General features: G+C 41.3%; 1 protein-coding gene across 3 annotated transcripts in view; it reads right to left on the reverse strand.

The window, feature by feature from the left end:
• The window catches only part of KLHL32 (kelch like family member 32), a 101,869-nt gene that overhangs the window by 51,496 nt on the left and 31,107 nt on the right, over positions 1–19,266 (reverse strand). For all 3 annotated transcript variants that reach the window (XM_060753069.2, XM_060753067.2, XM_060753068.2), the window contains exons 4-5: positions 11,612–11,719; positions 2,763–2,861 (exon numbers count right to left, since the gene is read on the reverse strand). In XM_060753069.2, the coding sequence (XP_060609052.2) occupies positions 2,763–2,861; positions 11,612–11,719 (207 nt within the window). The remainder of the gene's footprint in view (positions 1–2,762; positions 2,862–11,611; positions 11,720–19,266) is intronic.

Here is a 19,266-nt window from a genome sequence, read left to right on the forward strand (position 1 = left end):
TACCCACTCGGCCAATCCCCCTCTGGCCTCCTTCAGAAGCCAGGATGGGCAGGGGTCTAGGATGGACGTGGTGGGCCTCATTCCTCCAAGTATCTTGTCCACATCCTCGGGCTTCACAAACTGAAAAGAATCCAACAAAATAGGACAAGCAGGTGCTTGTGTCACATCCACAGAGACTGCACTTAATGTGGCGTCCAGCTCAGAGCGGATCAAAGCGACTTTGTCTGCAAAGAACCGAGCAAATGCTTCACAGCGCGTGACCGAATTGTCAGGGCTCCCACCTGAGGTAGGGGGAGTTAAAAGACCTCTGACAATCCGAAACAGCTCCGCCGGACGGTTCTTTGCAGACGCAATAGTAGCCGCAAAGAAAGTTTTCTTTGCGGCTTTTATTGCCGCGGCATATGCCCTTAGAAAGGACACAAACCGTGTTCGATTTGGCTCGCTTGGGTCCGAGCGCCACACGCTCTCTAGTACCCTCTTCCTTCGCTTCATCGCTGCCAGCTCCTCAGTGAACCAAGGGGCTGGTTTAGCTCGGTTACTCGAGAGGGGACGTTCCGGAGCGATCCTGTCAATTGCCCTGGTCATCTCCCCATTCCAGAGAGCGACCAAGGCCTCGACATGGTCACCTACCGAGGTGGCGGGAAAATCCCCAAGAGCCGTCAGGAATCCATTCGGATCCATAAGCCTCCTGGGGCGGACCTTCTTAATGGGTCCTCCCCCTCTGCAGAGGTTAGGGGGCGCAGTGAGCCTAAATCTGATCAAGAAGTGGTCGGTCCATGGCAACGGAGAGATAGACAGCTCCTCCACACCGCCACCCTGCTCCCATCCCTGGCAGAAGACCAAGTCCAATGTGTGTCCAGCACAGTGGGTGGGGCCAGTTATCCGTTGGGACAGCCCCATGGTTGCCATGGCGGACATGAAGTCCTGAGCCGCTCCTGTGAGGGTTGCCTCGGCATGGATGTTGAAGTCCCCCAGCACAAGGAGCTGTTGGGACTCCACCGCCAGGCTCGAGACCACCCAGCAGTGGTCCGGTCGTACCGGCGGCGGTGAGGGGACGGCGGCGGCGATGGAGAAGCGGGATGCCCTGGCTCGGCCCTGGCCCCAGCGGTGGTCCGGTCGCAGCGGCAGCGGTGAAGGGACGGCGGCGGCAATGGAAAAGCGAGACGCAAGATGGCGGCCGCAGATGTAGAGCTTTATAGATGTAGAGGCCTCCTTGCAGATTGCTGAGTCACACCCCACTGGAGGAGGCCTGGGCTGCTGGCTACTCACAAGGAGTCCTGGGAGCAGGCTGGAGATCTTTATTGCCCCTTCGCAGCAAGCACAGCAGACTCAGTCCCTGGCAGGCCTGTGGACTCAGCTTTATAGATGTAGAGGCCTCCTTGCAGATTGCTGAGTCACACCCCACTGGAGGAGGCCTGGGCTGCTGGCTACTCACAAGGAGTCCTGGGAGCAGGCTGGAGATCTTTATTGCCCCTTCGCAGCAAGCACAGCAGACTCAGTCCCTGGCAGGCCTGTGGACTCAGCTTTATAGATGTAGAGGCCTCCTTGCAGATTGCTGAGTCACACCCCACTGGAGGAGGCCTGGGCTGCTGGCTACTCACAAGGAGTCCTGGGAGCAGGCTGGAGATCTTTATTGCCCCTTCGCAGCAAGCACAGCAGACTCAGTCCCTGGCAGGCCTGTGGACTCAGCTTTATAGATGTAGAGGCCTCCTTGCAGATTGCTGAGTCACACCCCACTGGAGGAGGCCTGGGCTGCTGGCTACTCACAAGGAGTCCTGGGAGCAGGCTGGAGATCTTTATTGCCCCTTCGCAGCAAGCACAGCAGACTCAGTCCCTGGCAGGCCTGTGGACTCAGCTTTATAGATGTAGAGGCCTCCTTGCAGATTGCTGAGTCACACCCCACTGGAGGAGGCCTGGGCTGCTGGCTACTCACAAGGAGTCCTGGGAGCAGGCTGGAGATCTTTATTGCCCCTTCGCAGCAAGCACAGCAGACTCAGTCCCTGGCAGGCCTGTGGACTCAGCTTTATAGATGTAGAGGCCTCCTTGCAGATTGCTGAGTCACACCCCACTGGAGGAGGCCTGGGCTGCTGGCTACTCACAAGGAGTCCTGGGAGCAGGCTGGAGATCTTTATTGCCCCTTCGCAGCAAGCACAGCAGACTCAGTCTTTACCCTTTTACAGTTTACCCTACACTGTCAAATCAAATCATTTGATACCACTTTAACTGTCAAGGCTCAGTGCTGTGGAATCCTGATTTATTTATTTATTAGTATGGAAAAGCACCAGAACCCTTTGGAACAAAAGGGTAAAGACATTTTAAAATTTAACCCATGGCACTTGAAGTTGTATCAAACTGCATTAATAATATAGTGTAGGCGCACTTGCAGTCCAACGTCCAGAGGGGCACATAATTCCACAGCACTGAGACATGGCAATCAAAGTGGTATCAAACTGCATTGATTCTACAGTGTGATGCACTCTAAGTGAAGTCTTCAAAAATAGTCCCTCAAACAGCATATTACATTAGTCAAAACCTGATGTTTATCAGAACATGGTTAACTAAAGTTCAAAAAAGCCATATGCATTCCATAGATTGAAAGCTAAAAATACCAGAAAAAGTCAAGGTCAAATTATATGGTTATTCACATCTTATCATAGCTGGTAGTGTTAATCCTAACAGCAGATGATCCCATATGTAAGAGAGATTTAAACATGAAGTTAAGACTGCTCAAATGAGGTAGTGATCAAGTTTCTTATCCTTACCTGGATAAGGTAGTGGGAACACAAACTAAGCATCTCCAGAAGCTGCAGATGGCTCCCAGCAGCAAGTACATCTTGAATTACTCCTGGCTCCAAAAGAACCTATGATAGAAAATAAGAATAATAAACAATAAAGTTGGTAAAGCATCTGTACTTAAAAGTCTTATGGAAAATGTGTGTGTAGCTGTCAGTTTTTGCAACACTCCAGATGCACAAATTTACAAACAAAAATGTGCAATGACTATTAAAAAGGAGAACTGACATAGCTGGTTCTCCTCAAAAAAGTAGGGAGAATCATAATGACAACCATCAAAACTAGTTGTTCCTAATAGGCTAACTTATAACTGGTCAGATCATTGGTCCATTTGACTTAGCAAGAACTTTTAACCTTGGATGGGTACAGGATGCGGAGCTGTAGCCTCCCACTCTGTTTCTTGCCATGAACAGAGAAATCCTCCATAATGAGGGAAGGGGAAACCAAGGCAAACCAACCACCATCTCCTATGTTCTTCTGGGCATGCGGGAAGATACCTTTTTACTTCCCTTTCAGTTCACTTGTCAAGCTTCCTTCTCCTCCCATCTTTAGTTAATTACCCACAGAAAGGGTAATTAACTACACCAGCTCTGGCACATTCAAGAGGTGTCATGATTAGCTCATTTCCAATTTTTGATATATCCCAGCTCCTTTGGAAAATCCACAAGATAGTCTACATAGCCTTTTAGCAAGACTCTTGCTTTTGAAAGGCAGCATCAGTGTATCAATATTTTTCCACTGAAAAACAATAGTTATTGAGAATAGTGTTTCCAGGAGACTGGAGTTAGTGGTGTGAAATAATTTAATTTGTGTGCACAAATGATACCATGGTTATTCAGAGAGCAACTTCACTATCTGCTTCAGTTAAAACCATTCCCTTTAACCAGAAACATGGTACAATCCATTTTTATAGCATAGCATTGTGTGATGCAACAACCAACAGGTAAAGTAAGCATAGCCCAGTGGCAGTGCTTGTTTTGAACAAAAGAGAGATTTTTTTAAAAAAGAAAAGCAAATTAATGTTAAAATGTTTAACTTATTGGGAAAATGGGTTTTCAGCTGGCATCAAAACGAGATCACTATAGTTCCATGCCAAGTGAATCTCTATGGGGAGAGTATTATAGTTTGGGGATCCCACAACAAAGGCTGCTGTCTCATTGATTGCAGTCTGGTAGGGACTTCTAATGATAAACCAAATGCACAGGTCAATACTTTTGGGAAAAGAGAATCTATCAGGTGCCCCAGATACCAAGTTATATAAGATTCTTTGAATTGTGCTTAGGAGCAGATCAGCAGCAAGTGAAGCAGATTCTAGGCCACTGTGTTCTGAATTAAACAATGGCTGGCATCCTGTTCATAAGTAACAATGTCCTAAATCTGCCTCATGACCACACAACTCACTTTTATGGGTGTAGAATGGGTCAGAATTTCTGTTCCATACTTGAATTTCTGTTCCTAAAACCTTCCTTATAAACTTCCAGTCACCCTTGCCCTCTAATGCAGCCATTTCCAGGTGGTTAGAAAGAGATGGGATGCATCCAGCCATTTTCTTTTAGCTGCAAGAACTCCAGCCAGTGCTTGTTGTAATATATCAAGGTAAAGCAGAATAGTTTGCACATTGCTGTTGATCTTGTTCTCTAGTTCTAGCAGCAGGAAGAAAACACCTAAGCACAGGCAGTCTGACCTAGGAAAATGTAAATATTCCAGTTCAGGATTACAGTCATTGCAACAAGCAAATCCTACCTTTGAAGCTTCATGGCTGCCCTACTTCCCCAATACACAACACAGTCTTTTCTAAGGGCTTGAAAATTGGGGCAGTGCACAGTGAATTATCCAGTCCTCTCCCGATTGCAGGATGCGCTGAGACAGACAGTTGTGAAAGGATCCTGACAAGACTTCATAGGGTTTTCTGCATCTGCTCGTCTCAATAGTTCCTGCAACTGGGTAAGGGCCGGATGAACCATTACTCACTGCTCTCCTCTCCAACATCTTGGAAATGGATATGTTGGGGAGAAGATATTATTCTGCAGAGTAACATGGACAGACATCATAACTAAATTTCCACAGTTACACTTCTCAATGCAGAATTCAGCCAAGGTGAACAGAAAAGAAGATTTGTTTTATTAGCCATGCACTATCTACTGCCCACTTTTACCACAAAGAGCACTGTTAAATGTATATAGCTTTTCAGTGGTTTGGCAACAGCCTCCAAATAGCCCCCAGTAGCTTGTGAGAGTGGTCCAATGCATTCCTCTAACCCCATGAAGTTACTCATTCCTGTTTTAAAATGATTATACCATTGACTGAGGCAGATATCCCAGCCAGCAAAGAAGCCAGAAAAAGCATTTATCTACTACTGGGATATCTAATGTTGGTTACTATGAAGCCAACAAGTGAACCAATAATTTGGCTCAGTATAAGGCAGCTTCCTTACCATCTCCAGAAGCCAACCACACACAGTCCAATACCAGAATAACAAAAGTGGCTAACTAAATACAAAAGGAGCATTTTGAAAAAGTAATACACACAATGACAATTGAAATTCATGATTTAACTTTTTAGCCAGAGAGTACTAAATTGTGAATATTTTTGTAAGAACAGTTTACAATAAAAGTTCATCTGAGCAGCTCCAAAATCCCAGCTTTAGTATCTAAACCTGCAACACCAACTGTTTTCGCTAGAGGTCTCAAGATACCTATTTTACACAAAATGTAATGTTTCTCTTCCCCAACATTTGAATAAATAAGTGGAATAGGGAGAGGAACAACAGCATACATTTCAGATATGGTGACAGGTATGGTATTGGATCAGATTTCAAGAGTAAATATGCCTATTTGATCAACTATTTCCCATGCAATACAAACCAGCATGGGCTGCACGATGCTTAAAGATTCTAACTTATTGGGAAAGCCTACCCTATAACTCTTAACAGATGAAACTTGGGGACTATTTCTGGCCAATCAACATCAAGGCAAAGGCAAGGTAGAACATGCAAGCTAGAAGAGGCTGCAATGGTTTATTTTGCCTGAGTATACCTGATTCTGCCACTTTCTCTCCTCCCTTCTCACAGAGTTAATATACAGTTTGAACTTAATTTGCAGCAATTGGAATAAGATGAGGACAATGGGATAAGTAACTGGAATAAGATGAGGACATAAGATGAAGACAAAGATGAGGATAATAGAGAAAAACTGGCAGCTCATTATCCCTTGCGGTGCTCCAAACTGGCCCATGAGATAGCAACATACTCTGTCTCCAACCCGCAGAAGGAAAGCAAATGGGGAAGGGAGATACTGAACTTTTAGGAGCAGAAAAGCTGCTCCAAAAAACAAGATTGGCAATGAAAAAAAGTAAGTATTAGAATGGATTAATTTAATCCCTGGAAAGATCCGGGTCTTACTGAAAGGTCCAGATCTTTCCAGGTCTGGTTCTGTGGGCGTTCTGCAATACTAGGGATCAATATCCATTGCCATCCTGGTTCTTCAGGCTCTAAAAGCCCAAAGAAGCAGAATGGCACCCCCACCCTCTTCACCCAGCTTCCCACTTTCCCCAAAACTTACCTGAGGTGTCTGGCTGCATGGTCAGGCTCATCGGCGAAAGCTCCTGGTTGACCCAGAAGGGCATGTAGCCATCACCCCAGCAAAAGCACGGGGTTTGGGGTTGGTGTTGGACCTGAATCTTGGGAGGAACTGGGATTAAACACCCGAGTTCCTTACAAGATTTGGCTCTTTCTGGAATGGCCCAGAGAATGAGTGGAGGGAGGGAGGTATGCTTTGTGGTAGACCAAAAGCCTCAAGTAACTAGGGCTCTTCCTTTTAGGCCTGAAAGGCAGGTCCACTTCTCATGGACCTTCATATTCAATAGAGGCCTGAAGAATTTGTAAGCTATAGTGGAATGCTTTGGAAATGGAAGGGATTTTAAGAAGTTGAGATGGCACATTGCTAGCAATGATGTCTGGAGTCTTTCTGAGCAGCAGAAATACTCTCTTCAATGACTTCTCCTTTATTGATATTCATATCCTATTACATCTCTAATTTTTAAAAAAAATCCACTCAAAAGTAATTACAAGAAAGTCTTAATTTTAGTTAAGTGGCACTTACTCCAAGGAAAATAGACTATGATTGCTTTAAGCTTATTTTTCCTCAGTTGAACAAACAATTCTTAGATCTCCAAGGCAGAAGTCAGACACTCCATTTTTAGAACCAAAATTCATTATTTCAAAATGAATCTATGCACTTTCTTGCTACTTAACTCCTCTACGCACTTTCTTGCTACTTAACTGATGTAGCTACATGGCTAGCGAATGAATCGCAGCCTAATCTCCCAATCCCCTTTTACTAGTTACTAGTTAGCAGCTGTTAGATTGACAGAGTGTGTTTTCCTGTTGCTGTGGATGTGGCTGACTATCATCTCTACTTGAACAGTCTCTATTGTAACAGCTACAATCACCCTTACAACAGAGATCACTTGCAAGTGGAAATGCAAGTGAGAATATCAGTCAGCTACTTCCAGGATATAGGGGAACAGAACCCTATCTATTGCAGCAGCCACTGACCAGTAAGTGGGAACTAGGGGGCCTTTCACACATGCATTATAACCCAGGTTAAACTGGGTTAAAAAGGGGGGGGGGCTAAATGACATTTAGCTAAAATGCAGGAGGAATTGGGTTAAAGACTGCAAAACATGTGTTTAAAAGTTGCCATTTAAACTTTATTTTTTCTGAGAAACATACATTTTTCCATGTCTGTGTATCTCTGCAAGCATGAAAAAATGTGCTTTCCTCCCCTCCTATCTGAACTCTCTCTTGCTCCCCATTTTCCTCTCAACTTATCAGAAGACACCTTCCATGCAGGCCAGCAGCCATTGCCTCTCTTCCTCCTCCCTGGAAGATCCAATAGGGGGGCTTGGAGGAGAAATCCCCCATTCCTAACTCAAAGCCCTCCTTTGACTCTTCCAAAAGAGCAGGTTAAGAAAGCGTCTTTGGGTCTTGTGGAGTCTTCTCCCAGTAAGTGCAGAGGGAAATGGAGGGCAGGGAGGGAAGGCTGGCAGTGCCAATTCCCATCCCTGCAGATCAGCAGGGATTAACATCTGGACACTCCCCTTTCCCCCGCAAAATCCCAGTGTTTAGACCAGCTGTGTGGCCTCCATCCCTACAGGAATGGAGATGGTTTTAAACAGTGTATCTTAACGCTGAGATAAATGTTTTAAATGTTTATGTATGCATATAATGAATTCTTGTCCCAGCATTGAATGTTTACCATATATATGCTGTGCTCCACACTGAGTCCCCTTCGGGGTGAGAAGGGTGGAATATAAATGTTTTAAATAATAATAATAATAATTTGAAATCCCAATTTCTTTTGCATTTCTTGCCTGTCTAGAAGAGCCCTGGGAGGCTTTCACCGTACCTACTTATCCCATAAGTTAGTGGTTCCATAGGGATTGTGAATACAAAGCACTCACAAATGCATAACTCACTTTCACATTAATAATTACCCAATAGGATTCTGGCCTTTATTACCATTATCACAATTGCCTAGGAGTGGATAGGCAGAAAGAATCCAGTTTTTAAATTTCTATCTTGAATTAATACTTTTTCAGACACTTTCTGTTCCAAGTTGGATAAAATAATAGTCACCCACATGCCTATGAGACAAAAGAATCAGGGGCATCAGACTTGATGTTCTGAACAATGCATTATTCTTATTCTTTTATCTCAGTTGGGGCTGTAGTGATATAACAGAGAGCTAGAGTTTACTGACAGGAGGCAGCCAGTACAAATTCTCCATTCCACAAGAAAATGTCTTATTCCTTGGTAATTTTGCATGGATGGACCAAAACTTAAGGTGACTAAGACTTTTTTTTTCAGAGCATTGTGTAGGAGGCACATGTACAAATCCAATTATTTGTTAATAGTGTTTCTGGATTACACCCACGCAATACCTTGAAGTTCTCACCATTAACACTTCAGTGCTTTTGAGTAACCTCATGGGTGTCAAGGCTTCTCACCACTCTGACAGCTGCTCCTCACATTGGCATGACTAGAGTCTCTCAGGGAAGTCATTCCAGCAAATGTAAAAACACCTTTCAGGCTCTTGTCTCACCATTCCAGCAAATACAAATTTGCCTTCTAGCCTCTTGTTTCACAATGTCACGCTTACAAGCAAAATGCACATGTTAAAGGATGCATGCATTTTAATCATATCACAGTGTCCTCAGGTTGAACACAGCTGTAACGGTTGAGTTTCCAAAGGAACAGAAGTCAACATGAATTATCCTAAATAAACAAAAATGTCTGCTTTTAACAATGAAATGGCTAATGGTTGTAATGGCTTCGTGTGGTGTTCATATAACCCAAATCCATAAAGTTGGCAGAACTGAGATACAGTTTTCCAATACATCATTGGAGCAAATTGGGCTTTTTGTTGTTTTGCGCCTTCAAGTCATTTCTGACTTAACGGCAACCCTAAGGTGATCTTACCAAGGGTTTTCTGAGTCAGTGATTGCTAGGATCAGTCTAATTCTCAGAAATTTGGCTCTCTGAATATTAGATAACAGCACTTCAGGCAGCCATGCTGGTCACATGACCTTGGAGGTGTCTACGGACAATGCCGGCTCATCGGCTTAGAAATGGAGATGAGCACCTCCTCCCTACAGAGTCATACACGACTAGACTTAATGTCAGGGAAAAGCTTTACCTTAACCCACTTACACTAAGTTAAGTATTACTGACATTAAAAACTATTCAGAAACTAAATGCAAAACAAAACCATATAGAGTTGTTTTAGAAAAGCTGGATCAAAATGTGTGCAATCATGGTTTCTCCTTTACACTGGAGTCCCTAACAGTCTCCCAAATTTTCATAGTCAATAAAATGTAGCCATTAACTGAAGGCAAAAATTATGCAGACCATAATACCTATATTATTGCTGATTCATATATGCACATATCTGCATATCCTAATAGAATGCAAGCATATTTGCATGTGTGCATATACAGTTCAGCACATAATGGAGGGAATTTTTTTTAAAACGTCCGCCGGATTTCTCCCTTCCCTAATTAATTATTAAACTATTATAGAGTGTAAAACAAAGTTTTAGAGAATTTTAATAGCTCTTCGTTCATGCTTCCTGTCAACCACCTGTGTGTCTGTTGGACAGCCCAATCAGCAGATCATTTGTTTCGGGCTTTTTAAAAGGGACAGACATCATTTGGAGCAATATCCACAGGGGGGAGAGAAGGAAAACATGTGTTTTCTGGCATGCAGGGTCACTCAGACATGCGAAGATCCACATCTTTCAGCCAGAAATGGGATAAAAAGGTTTCCCTCATTTGTAGCAAATCATTGCAAGTTTTCCAGTGATGTCATCTAGCCACTCCCCATTTTGAAATGGAAACTCTCATGATTAATGTACTGTGTGGATGGGGCCTGAATTAATCAAAAGAAATGTCATGCTAAAAAATGATGTAAGGCATGACCACTTGGGCTCTCTCTGCCAGTTCTGCACCATCTCAGATGCTTCTTAAAATCCATTGTAAATTTAAAGCACTCCATAATAGTATGTGCAATCTTTGAATCCTTTCATGGAGGAATAGAGATAGCTGCCCAGCTTTTTAGACTGTAGCCAACATATTTTTACATCTTCCATGAAAATGAATGTGGACCTTGAGCTTGGCATGAAATTGGAATGGACATTTGTGTACTGATTCTGCAAACACATCTCAAAAGGAAAGAGCTTCTTTCTATAGTACAATTGGCCTTTTCCCCTGACGTCTTAACAGTGACAGTTGATATTCGGATCTGAAACATAAAACTGTGTCCTGAAACATAAAACTGTGTCCTTAGTCTTTGAGGGAGGTGTCCTGAGACTGGGAAACCAAAGACACTCTATCTGTCAGAGACCAGCAATATAGGCCAGACAGACTGGCAGTCAGACTCCAGAGCAGTCAACCAGGGAACTTGCAGAACAGAGGAAAATGTGGAACTGGCAGATGTTATTCAAAGAAAGCATAGGGAAGGCTGTTCAGCAACCTCGATCTCACACTGACCTTAGAGAATGTTTATACAAAATCAATTGAGACTCTGCTGACTCCCACGATCAATAGATTTCTTCTGAGTTAATATCAGTTGTGCTTTTCCTTCTTGCCCTTCTCAAGAGGGATGATGTGAAACATAAGACTCAACTTAAAACATCCCAAAGGCCCCACAATCTTATACATAAAATCCCAATAAGAGATAAAGCCTACATTTACTACATTTGTATACCACTCTTCTCACCCCGAAGGAGACTCAGAGTAGTCTCACAGATAGGAAGCAATCTGATGCCATAAAACATACATACAAAATATCATATACATTACAAACAAGAAATTAAAACATCTCAGCCTTCCTTCGTGTGGTGAGTTAAACTAAAGGTCTTACTTTGTTTGATAAATTCCACTATCAATACATTCATTTAATTGTTACATTCTTTTTCTAGGCAGAAATAAACTGACTTCTTATTGAGAGAAAACAATCTGCTGGTATTATTTGTAACAGTGGACCTCAGGCAGACATGGGCCTCACTAAACTACAAATCCCAGAATTCTCCAGGAGGAAGAAACCAAATATAAAGTGGATCCATACTCTAGTGTGATGAGGCGGGTGTCAAAATAGGTTGAATATACACTGAAGGTGCTATGGTAGTCACAAGGCCATTTCATCATTTAGGAGATCTTCCCAACCCATGTTCAGCACTCTCAATAGGTTTTTGTAAATTTGCCTTAAAGCATCTTCACCACAGTATATGTATTTCTGTAGGTCATTTTAGTAACATACCTGTCCAGTATATGCAAAATCCAGAGCTTGCTTTAAACCTATGCTTGTGATGCCATGTAAATTCACCTCATCTGCGCCACTTTCAACCATGCAAAGGCTGAACATTGCCTAAAAAGAAGAAAAGAAATGAAAACATTTACTTTTCTTAAAATTATTATATACATTAAGTTGCTTTATTGAACATCATGGGCTGTTATTACTTCTTTTCTATTCTTCAGTTAATAATAGCTTGCATTCAGTTCTGTTCAGACTGGAAGAAAGCGCTCTGAACATGGCCCAAAAGGAGGAGAAATTCAGTGAAGGTCACCTTCTCATCTCTAGTGAGAAGCCTTGGTGGGTTTCCAGTGTCTTCCATAAGTGGAAGTAGCCCTGTCATTCATGGAGTGATCTATCTAGAACCAAATCAAAGTAGTTATCAATTAACATAATTCTTGAAAAACCATTTTGTTTCATATTAGATTCTGAAGTATATACAATTACGAAATTTTGAGAATGTCAACCCATAGCATTTCTCAAGATGAAAAGTACTTGCCATAAGCTATGACCCTGCATAGTCTTTTGCGAACTAGCCTATCTGACAGAGCTGCCATAAAAATTAATCATAGTACCAACTGAGCATTCTGAATTATGAAATCCAGTTGTCAACCTGGATGGCTGAGATAGTGACAGCTTTGCTTTCTGATGGTTCAAAGGTACCATACATCATCTCATGCAAAATTATTTAAAGTATTGTTTATATAATTACCTTCATGATATGTATATAAGGTGTATGTGAAATATCAATAAAATTTGGGTCTCATCTCCAAGATATTTCTTTGTGTCTATATGGATATCCCCTGCCACCCAAAATATGGAGCAATTCTGGTCCTAAGCATTTCAGATAATTGATATTCAACTTGTCTATATAAAATGTTTGGAAGACCACATGCCTTTCAAACATTATTACTCCTTGGTTTAATCAAATTAAAACAGGCTAGTTAGTGAGAAATTGTGGGTATATTGATGAACAAATTAATTTTATTTATTTGATTTATATTGTGCCTTTCTCTTTTTGTAGGGCTTAAGGCTTTATATCCTGTTTTTCCCCAGTTCTGGGACTCAAGGTGGCATACAGATTTCAAAACATACAGATAAAAACTAATATCAATAAAATATGCAGAAGTTAAAATTCACTTAAAACTATCAGAGTTAAAAGCAATTTAAGAACATCAATTTAAAAAACAATATTTACAGACTATATATTTTACAAATACAAAACAGTACATTAAAAACTCAGTCTACATAAGAGTTCACTTCCCAAAGCCTTGCCAAACTAAAATTACCTTCACCTGATTCTGGGCAAGTCCCGCAGAACAGCACATCAAGCATCTCTAGAAAATGAGACCTAGAACCTGGAAGGAAATATTGAGAACCCTTCTCATATATGGACACCAGATGTACCCCCAAGGGTAGCGGGCCTTCCCTGAAGATCTCAAAACTGAGATAAATTCATACAGCAGAATGTGGTATTTTAGACAACCTTGGCTCAATCCAACACGGAACACAGTGTCCTTTGAGCCTATAAAGGGAAGAAGCTCTTTTATTCATAGAACAACCCATCTGAATGCAATCTAATGTAGTTATCAAGCTGCATGGTATCTATTTCAGGAGTCGGTTTTACTGGTTCTATAGTCCTACTGTTGGTTCACTGGCTCTTTTCATCAGTGTCTCCATCTGAAACTTAATGGGTTGCAGGGCCTGCCAAAAGCATCACAAATTTCTTTTTATAAAAACCCCTAACAATTATCACTATTCTGTGAATTCAGTTGGCAGTTGTAATGCAACAGTAATCACTGATTAAAATCTGTGCCTTTTAGAGTCTGAATCAAAGGACTGTGATTTTTCAATTTGGGCTATGTAATACTGGGTCATTGTTTTAAAAAAACAGACTGTGCTTTCAAAGCTGCAAAAGCTGAATGACCTACAATCCACCAATTTACCCAAGGCGATGTTATGGAAACCACAATCATAAAGAGGTTTGCTAACACCCATTATGCATGCAGCAAAAACAATTTTAAACTTCACAACCCTGAATATGATATCTGCTCAGTGACCTCCTTTTATCCCTTATCTGTTGCTGAGGACGCAACTGTTAATGGCAGCCTGACAGTTTTCTGAATTATATAAACACACAGAAATGCACCTGATTAACCATGCTAGAGTTAACATGAAGATCAACATACTTTTCAATATCATTATGCACTGAAGATACCATTATAATTTCTTTTGACATGACCATATAATTCTAACCACTGGATTTTCCTCCATGCCCATTGAAAGTGAGCTTTTGGGCTGTAAGAAATTAGATTTAGCATACTTGTGCTTAATCACATTTTTTTTTTACTAAGAATAGCAAACAGATATGATAGTACTGATATCATTCCTATTGATAAATGCAGGATATAAATCAAACATGCAGAGTTTGCAAAATATTCCTTATAGAAATGAGGGAGAAAGAGAGGGGGTCGGACAGAATCCATCTCACATTTTCCCATCTTCCACCAATTGATCTGACAGATCTGGCACTTTTCTGACAAAGATAATCAATAAACTACGAAGTAATTAAACAATGGCTATTCACAGAAGAATGAAAACATATTCCAATAGTATTTCGTTACTGGAATAAAATATATTTTAAAAAATTATTTGGATTAGTAAACCAGTAAGATGAACTGGTTCATTTAGCATCTACAGTCAGATCCATACTCTTATGAAAGGAGGTGCCATCTGGATTGCTATCTGATTCCAACATTAGAACTCATCCTGAAAATGACATGGAAAGATGTCTTGTCTCTTTTCTTACATTTTTGTAGGAATTGGACAACTTTCCCCGCCAGGAGTTGCCACAATTGGAGGGGGAGGTCTGTTCGGGTTGACCAAAATGCAAGCTGTAACCTTTTCCAAGTTTGAGTATGTCATTTTTTAAAGTTAAAATACATTAAATGTATTTTCTCTCACATGCATTTTCTCTCTCTGACATACTGTAAATTAGCTGAATTTACATATTTGTTCATTAAACATGATTAAGGTCTCTAAATTTCTCCTCATTAATTAATATAATCACCTTCCTGGCATTTGATTATGATAAAATGTCATATGGACCTTGAATGCAGTTAAATTGATTTTAATATGATATTGACAGCAATACTGACTATTCTATTAAATACAGTTAATATCATCCTTTCTCCTATAAACTATAGTGTACATAGTGAGTAAATTTCTAAAATGAGTAAATTGAGTTACTAAATTTCAGCACTTAACCTGTTGGGAGATCAGCCTGAGACTCTGAGGCTGATGGGTTCACTGAGTGGATTGTGGGGTTGCCTGTGGGATTTCCTGGGGCTCAAAGTGATGAAGATTCAAGTCAGGGAAATGATGCTTCCTTCTGTGAGAAATCTGACTTGGAAAGTCAGAGGTGCCAGAAACTGCAATATTAGATAAAGATTTGTCTGAAGAGATAAGTGATACAGAAGGGTCTCAGGAGAAAACACCTGGAGTTATGGAGACCAACAAAGGTCTCCATTTACATATCAGAGAAGAAAATAGGAATCGTAGATTCGAGTGCTTATGTGGGAAAGTTGAGGAGAGATTATGTGGCAGGAAAATTACTTCATGGGTACCTATTAATTAACAAGGTGTTTACCTGAGAGTTAGTTCAGGAAACATAGCAGTCAAGTCAGAAGCTAGGCCTATCTTCTTTGGTTCTTGTTTCAAGTTTTGGATTTTAGTTTCTTGGAAATATTTTGTGTTCTTGTTTTTATATTCCTGCTCATGTTTTACTAAGTATACCTCTTGCTTGTGGACTTGTGCTATGATTGTGACTTTTTGGCTATTTCTGGACTGTTACCTTGAGATCTGAATGAGACATTTGTATTACTGTTTGGATTATCATCTATTGCTAAAGCTTTTGGATTATACATTATACATTTACTTTCTTTATTCCTACTTTTTTCCTATACTTTTTATATGTTTCTACAACAAACTGGCAACGAAGATCCAAATTGTTAAAGCAATGGTATTCCCCATAGCCACCTACGGATGTGAGAGCTGGACCATAGGGAAGGCTGAGCGAAGGAAGATAGATGCTTTTGAAGTGTGGTGTTGGAGGAAAGTTCTGAGAGTGCCTTGGACCGGCAGAAGATCCAACCAGCCCATACTTCAGGAAATAAAACCCAACTGCTCAATGAAGGGAAGGACAGTAGAGGCAAAAATGAAGTACTTTGGCTACATCATGAGAAGAAAGGAAAGCTTAGAGAAGACATTGATGCTCACCTTGGTTGCATTATTCTCTCCACAAAACTTTAGATTTTGAAGAGCTGAGTAACTACACAATATATAGGCAGAATTAGTAAAGTGGGGGTTGAAATGTGGCCAAGATGATAATAATGTGGCAGAAAAATGAAAGAGTTGCTATAACCATGTGACCATCAGAACACTTAGATTTGAAGTAATATTTTTCTAATGTTTACCAGGATGAATAACAGAGTGTGAGTTATTATGGAAAAAATAATATAAGACAGTTGGTTCTGAATAGTATCGGAGGTAGGCAACTCCAAAGAAGAACAGCCTAGTTGTAGATGAGCCAAAATAATACACAATTTCTACAATTGTGCCTCTCCCAAATGAAATAATTAAGAAAGCAATTGGTAGTTGCACTAACATGTGTGCCTATTCGTTATTATCCTTTGTGTACTTTCTCAAAAATCAGAAGCAATCTGCTTATTATTATTATTATTATTATTATTATTATAACTTTATTTGTACCCCGCTAGCATCTCCCAAGGGATTCGATGCAGCTTACAACAGGCCGGAGCCCAACACAATACAACAATACAATACATAGCAAATAAAACAGTTAAGCAGAAAACAATAAAACAATAGCAATACAACAAGACATTATTAAAACTGAGCCGGCCGGAGTAGGGGTACAGGATTAAAAGTGCTGATGTGTCGCAGGGATATGGGATTAAATATAAGTGCAGTGTGCAGTGAGCGGTGATCTTGGTTCTACTAAAGTGCTTCTGGGATTTGGTAGTGGGGTTCCTAATCTGAAAAGGCACGTTGGAACAGCCTTAATGTACCAAAACCCCCAATTACATCTAAAAGATATTAAGTCCTCAAAAACAACTCAGTGTTTTCAAAATTTGCTTTTTGCAATGCAGTGAATAGGGACCACTAGAAGTTACGTCCCATGTAAGATACTTCACTTCAATACTGATAGGTCAACTCATTTACTGGTTCATTTCTTTTCCCAACGTATTTCCGAAGCTAACGTGTGGGCTGGTTGTTTATATGATTTCTTCATATGGAAACCTTGCTGTTTTTTCTTGGCTAGGCAACATTTGGGGAAATCTTCATCCACGCCCACAGGGTTTCCTTTACACTCACAGTTCTGGAACAGCTTGTGAAGAAGCCCCAAGGGAACTACTCCCACGCCACTGCTGGTTAAGTGAGAGATCACCACTGAGGCATAGACTGTGTTCAGGCAAACAATTAAAACGCCGACTGATCCGATGAAGGCAACATATGGTGATTCCCTACCAGCACAACAACTAGTCATTTGAATGCTCTGGCCTGCCGCAGATGCTTGTAAGATCACAACTCATTGGCTTCACATTCAGCCCAAGATACTATCAATTCTCAGGATTAATTTTCACACAGGCTTTTAATAGACATATTCAAATGTGAGATCAGAAAAAAATCAAAACACAAACTATATAAGCAACCATACTGAAATGGAGCAACAAACCTTCAGAACGGTAGATGTAATTGTCTCTAGTTAATAACACAATTCTGAAAGTACCCAGTGGAACAAAGTTCTCTTCATTGCCCAACTAAAAGTAACAGCAGTCTTCTGGTGAAATATAAAATAGCTTTTTTGTACACATGTATTTTATACTGAGGTTAACAGTGCTGGCGGGCCACATGCTATTGATTTTATGATAGAGGCTGTGGGCCCGTGGAAATGTGAATAGGGGTCGCAATTGTTCCCCAGGCCGGACTTTGGAAATGCCTGCCCTAGGTGCTTTCCCATCTCTGCACAATGACCCTTGACTTACCAGGAATCCTATAAAAATTCATAATTTAGGCACAAAACCTGCCCTTGACTTTTTATATGAGGCCAACCTACACATGAATATATATGGTAACAACTCAAAGGGATGACTTCAGAATTAAAATGATATTTTCAGGGAAAGTCTAATGATTCTTGTGTTATCAATCTTGAGGTGTTCCGATCTTGGATATATAGAGCTTTAAAACCCAAAATCAGATCTTTGAATTAAGCCTAGAACCAAAAATTATAAGCAGTGAAACTAGTGACAAATTGACAACATCTCATTCAGCACTTCCAATTCAACCAACACTAAAAAGGTAATAGTAAAGGTATCCCTTTGACATTAAGTCTAATTGCATCTGACTCTGGGGGTTGTGCTCATCTCCATTTCTAAGCTGACGAGCTGATGTTGTCCATAGATGCCTCCAAGGTCATGTAGCCGGCATGACTGCATGGAGTGCCATTACCTTCCCACTAGAGCAGTACCAATCTACTCACAATTGCATGTTTTTGAATTGTTGGGTTGGCAGAAGCTGGGGCTAACAACTGGAGCTCACCCCACTCATAGAATCATAGAATCATAGAGTTGGAAGAGACTCGTGGGCCATCCAGTCCAATCCCCTGCCAAAATTGCATTCAAAGCACCTCCAATAGATGGCCATCCAGCCTCTGTTTAAAAGCTTCCAAAGAAGGAGCCTCCACCCACAGTCCAGGGCAGAGAGTTCCACTGCTGAACAGCTCTCAGGAAGTTTTTCCTAATGTTCAGAGGGAATCTCCTTTCTTGTACTTGTAGCCATGTGTCCCAGTCTCCAGGGCAGCAGAAAACAAGCTTGCTCCCTCCTCTCTATGACTTCCTCTCATGTATTTATACATAGTTATCATGTCTCCTCTCAGCCTTCACTTCTTCAGACTAAACATGACCAGCTCTTTAAGCTGCTCCTCATAGGGCTTGTTATCCAGACCCTGGATCATTTTAGTCGCCTTCCTCTGGACACATTCCAGCTGGTCAATATCTCTCTTCAATTGAAGTGCCCAGAATTGGACACAATTATGGCCGAAGACCTTGAAAAACTGCAGCTCAGTTGATTCCACTGAATTCAGCCTTGGAAGTTCAGGTGGAGGAGTTAAACTGAATTAATTATGCAGTGTAGGTGCAGCCCCTGGTGGCACAGTGGGTTAAACCACTGAGCTGCTAAACTTGTTGACTGAAAGGTCACAGGTTCGAATCCAGGGGGTGGCGTAAGCTTCCGCTGTCAGCCCCAGCTTCTGCCAACCTAGCATTTCGAAAACATGCAAATGTGAGTAGATCAATAGGCACTGCTCCGGCAGGAAGGTAACGGTGCTCCATGCAGTCATGCTGGCCACATGACCTTGGAGGTGTCTACGGACAACACTGGCTCTTCGGCTTAGAAATGGAGATGAACACCACACCTCAGAGTCGGACACGACTGTACTTAATGTCAGGGGAAAACTTTTACTTTTACTTAGGTGCAGCCTTGTTTGCAATTCATTACCTACTGCATGCACAGTCAAAGCAAAGGAGGAGAAAAAGAAACAGTGC

Source organism: Anolis sagrei, chromosome 1 (genome assembly GCF_037176765.1).
Source record: "Anolis sagrei isolate rAnoSag1 chromosome 1, rAnoSag1.mat, whole genome shotgun sequence".
NCBI lineage: Eukaryota > Metazoa > Chordata > Lepidosauria > Squamata > Dactyloidae > Anolis > Anolis sagrei.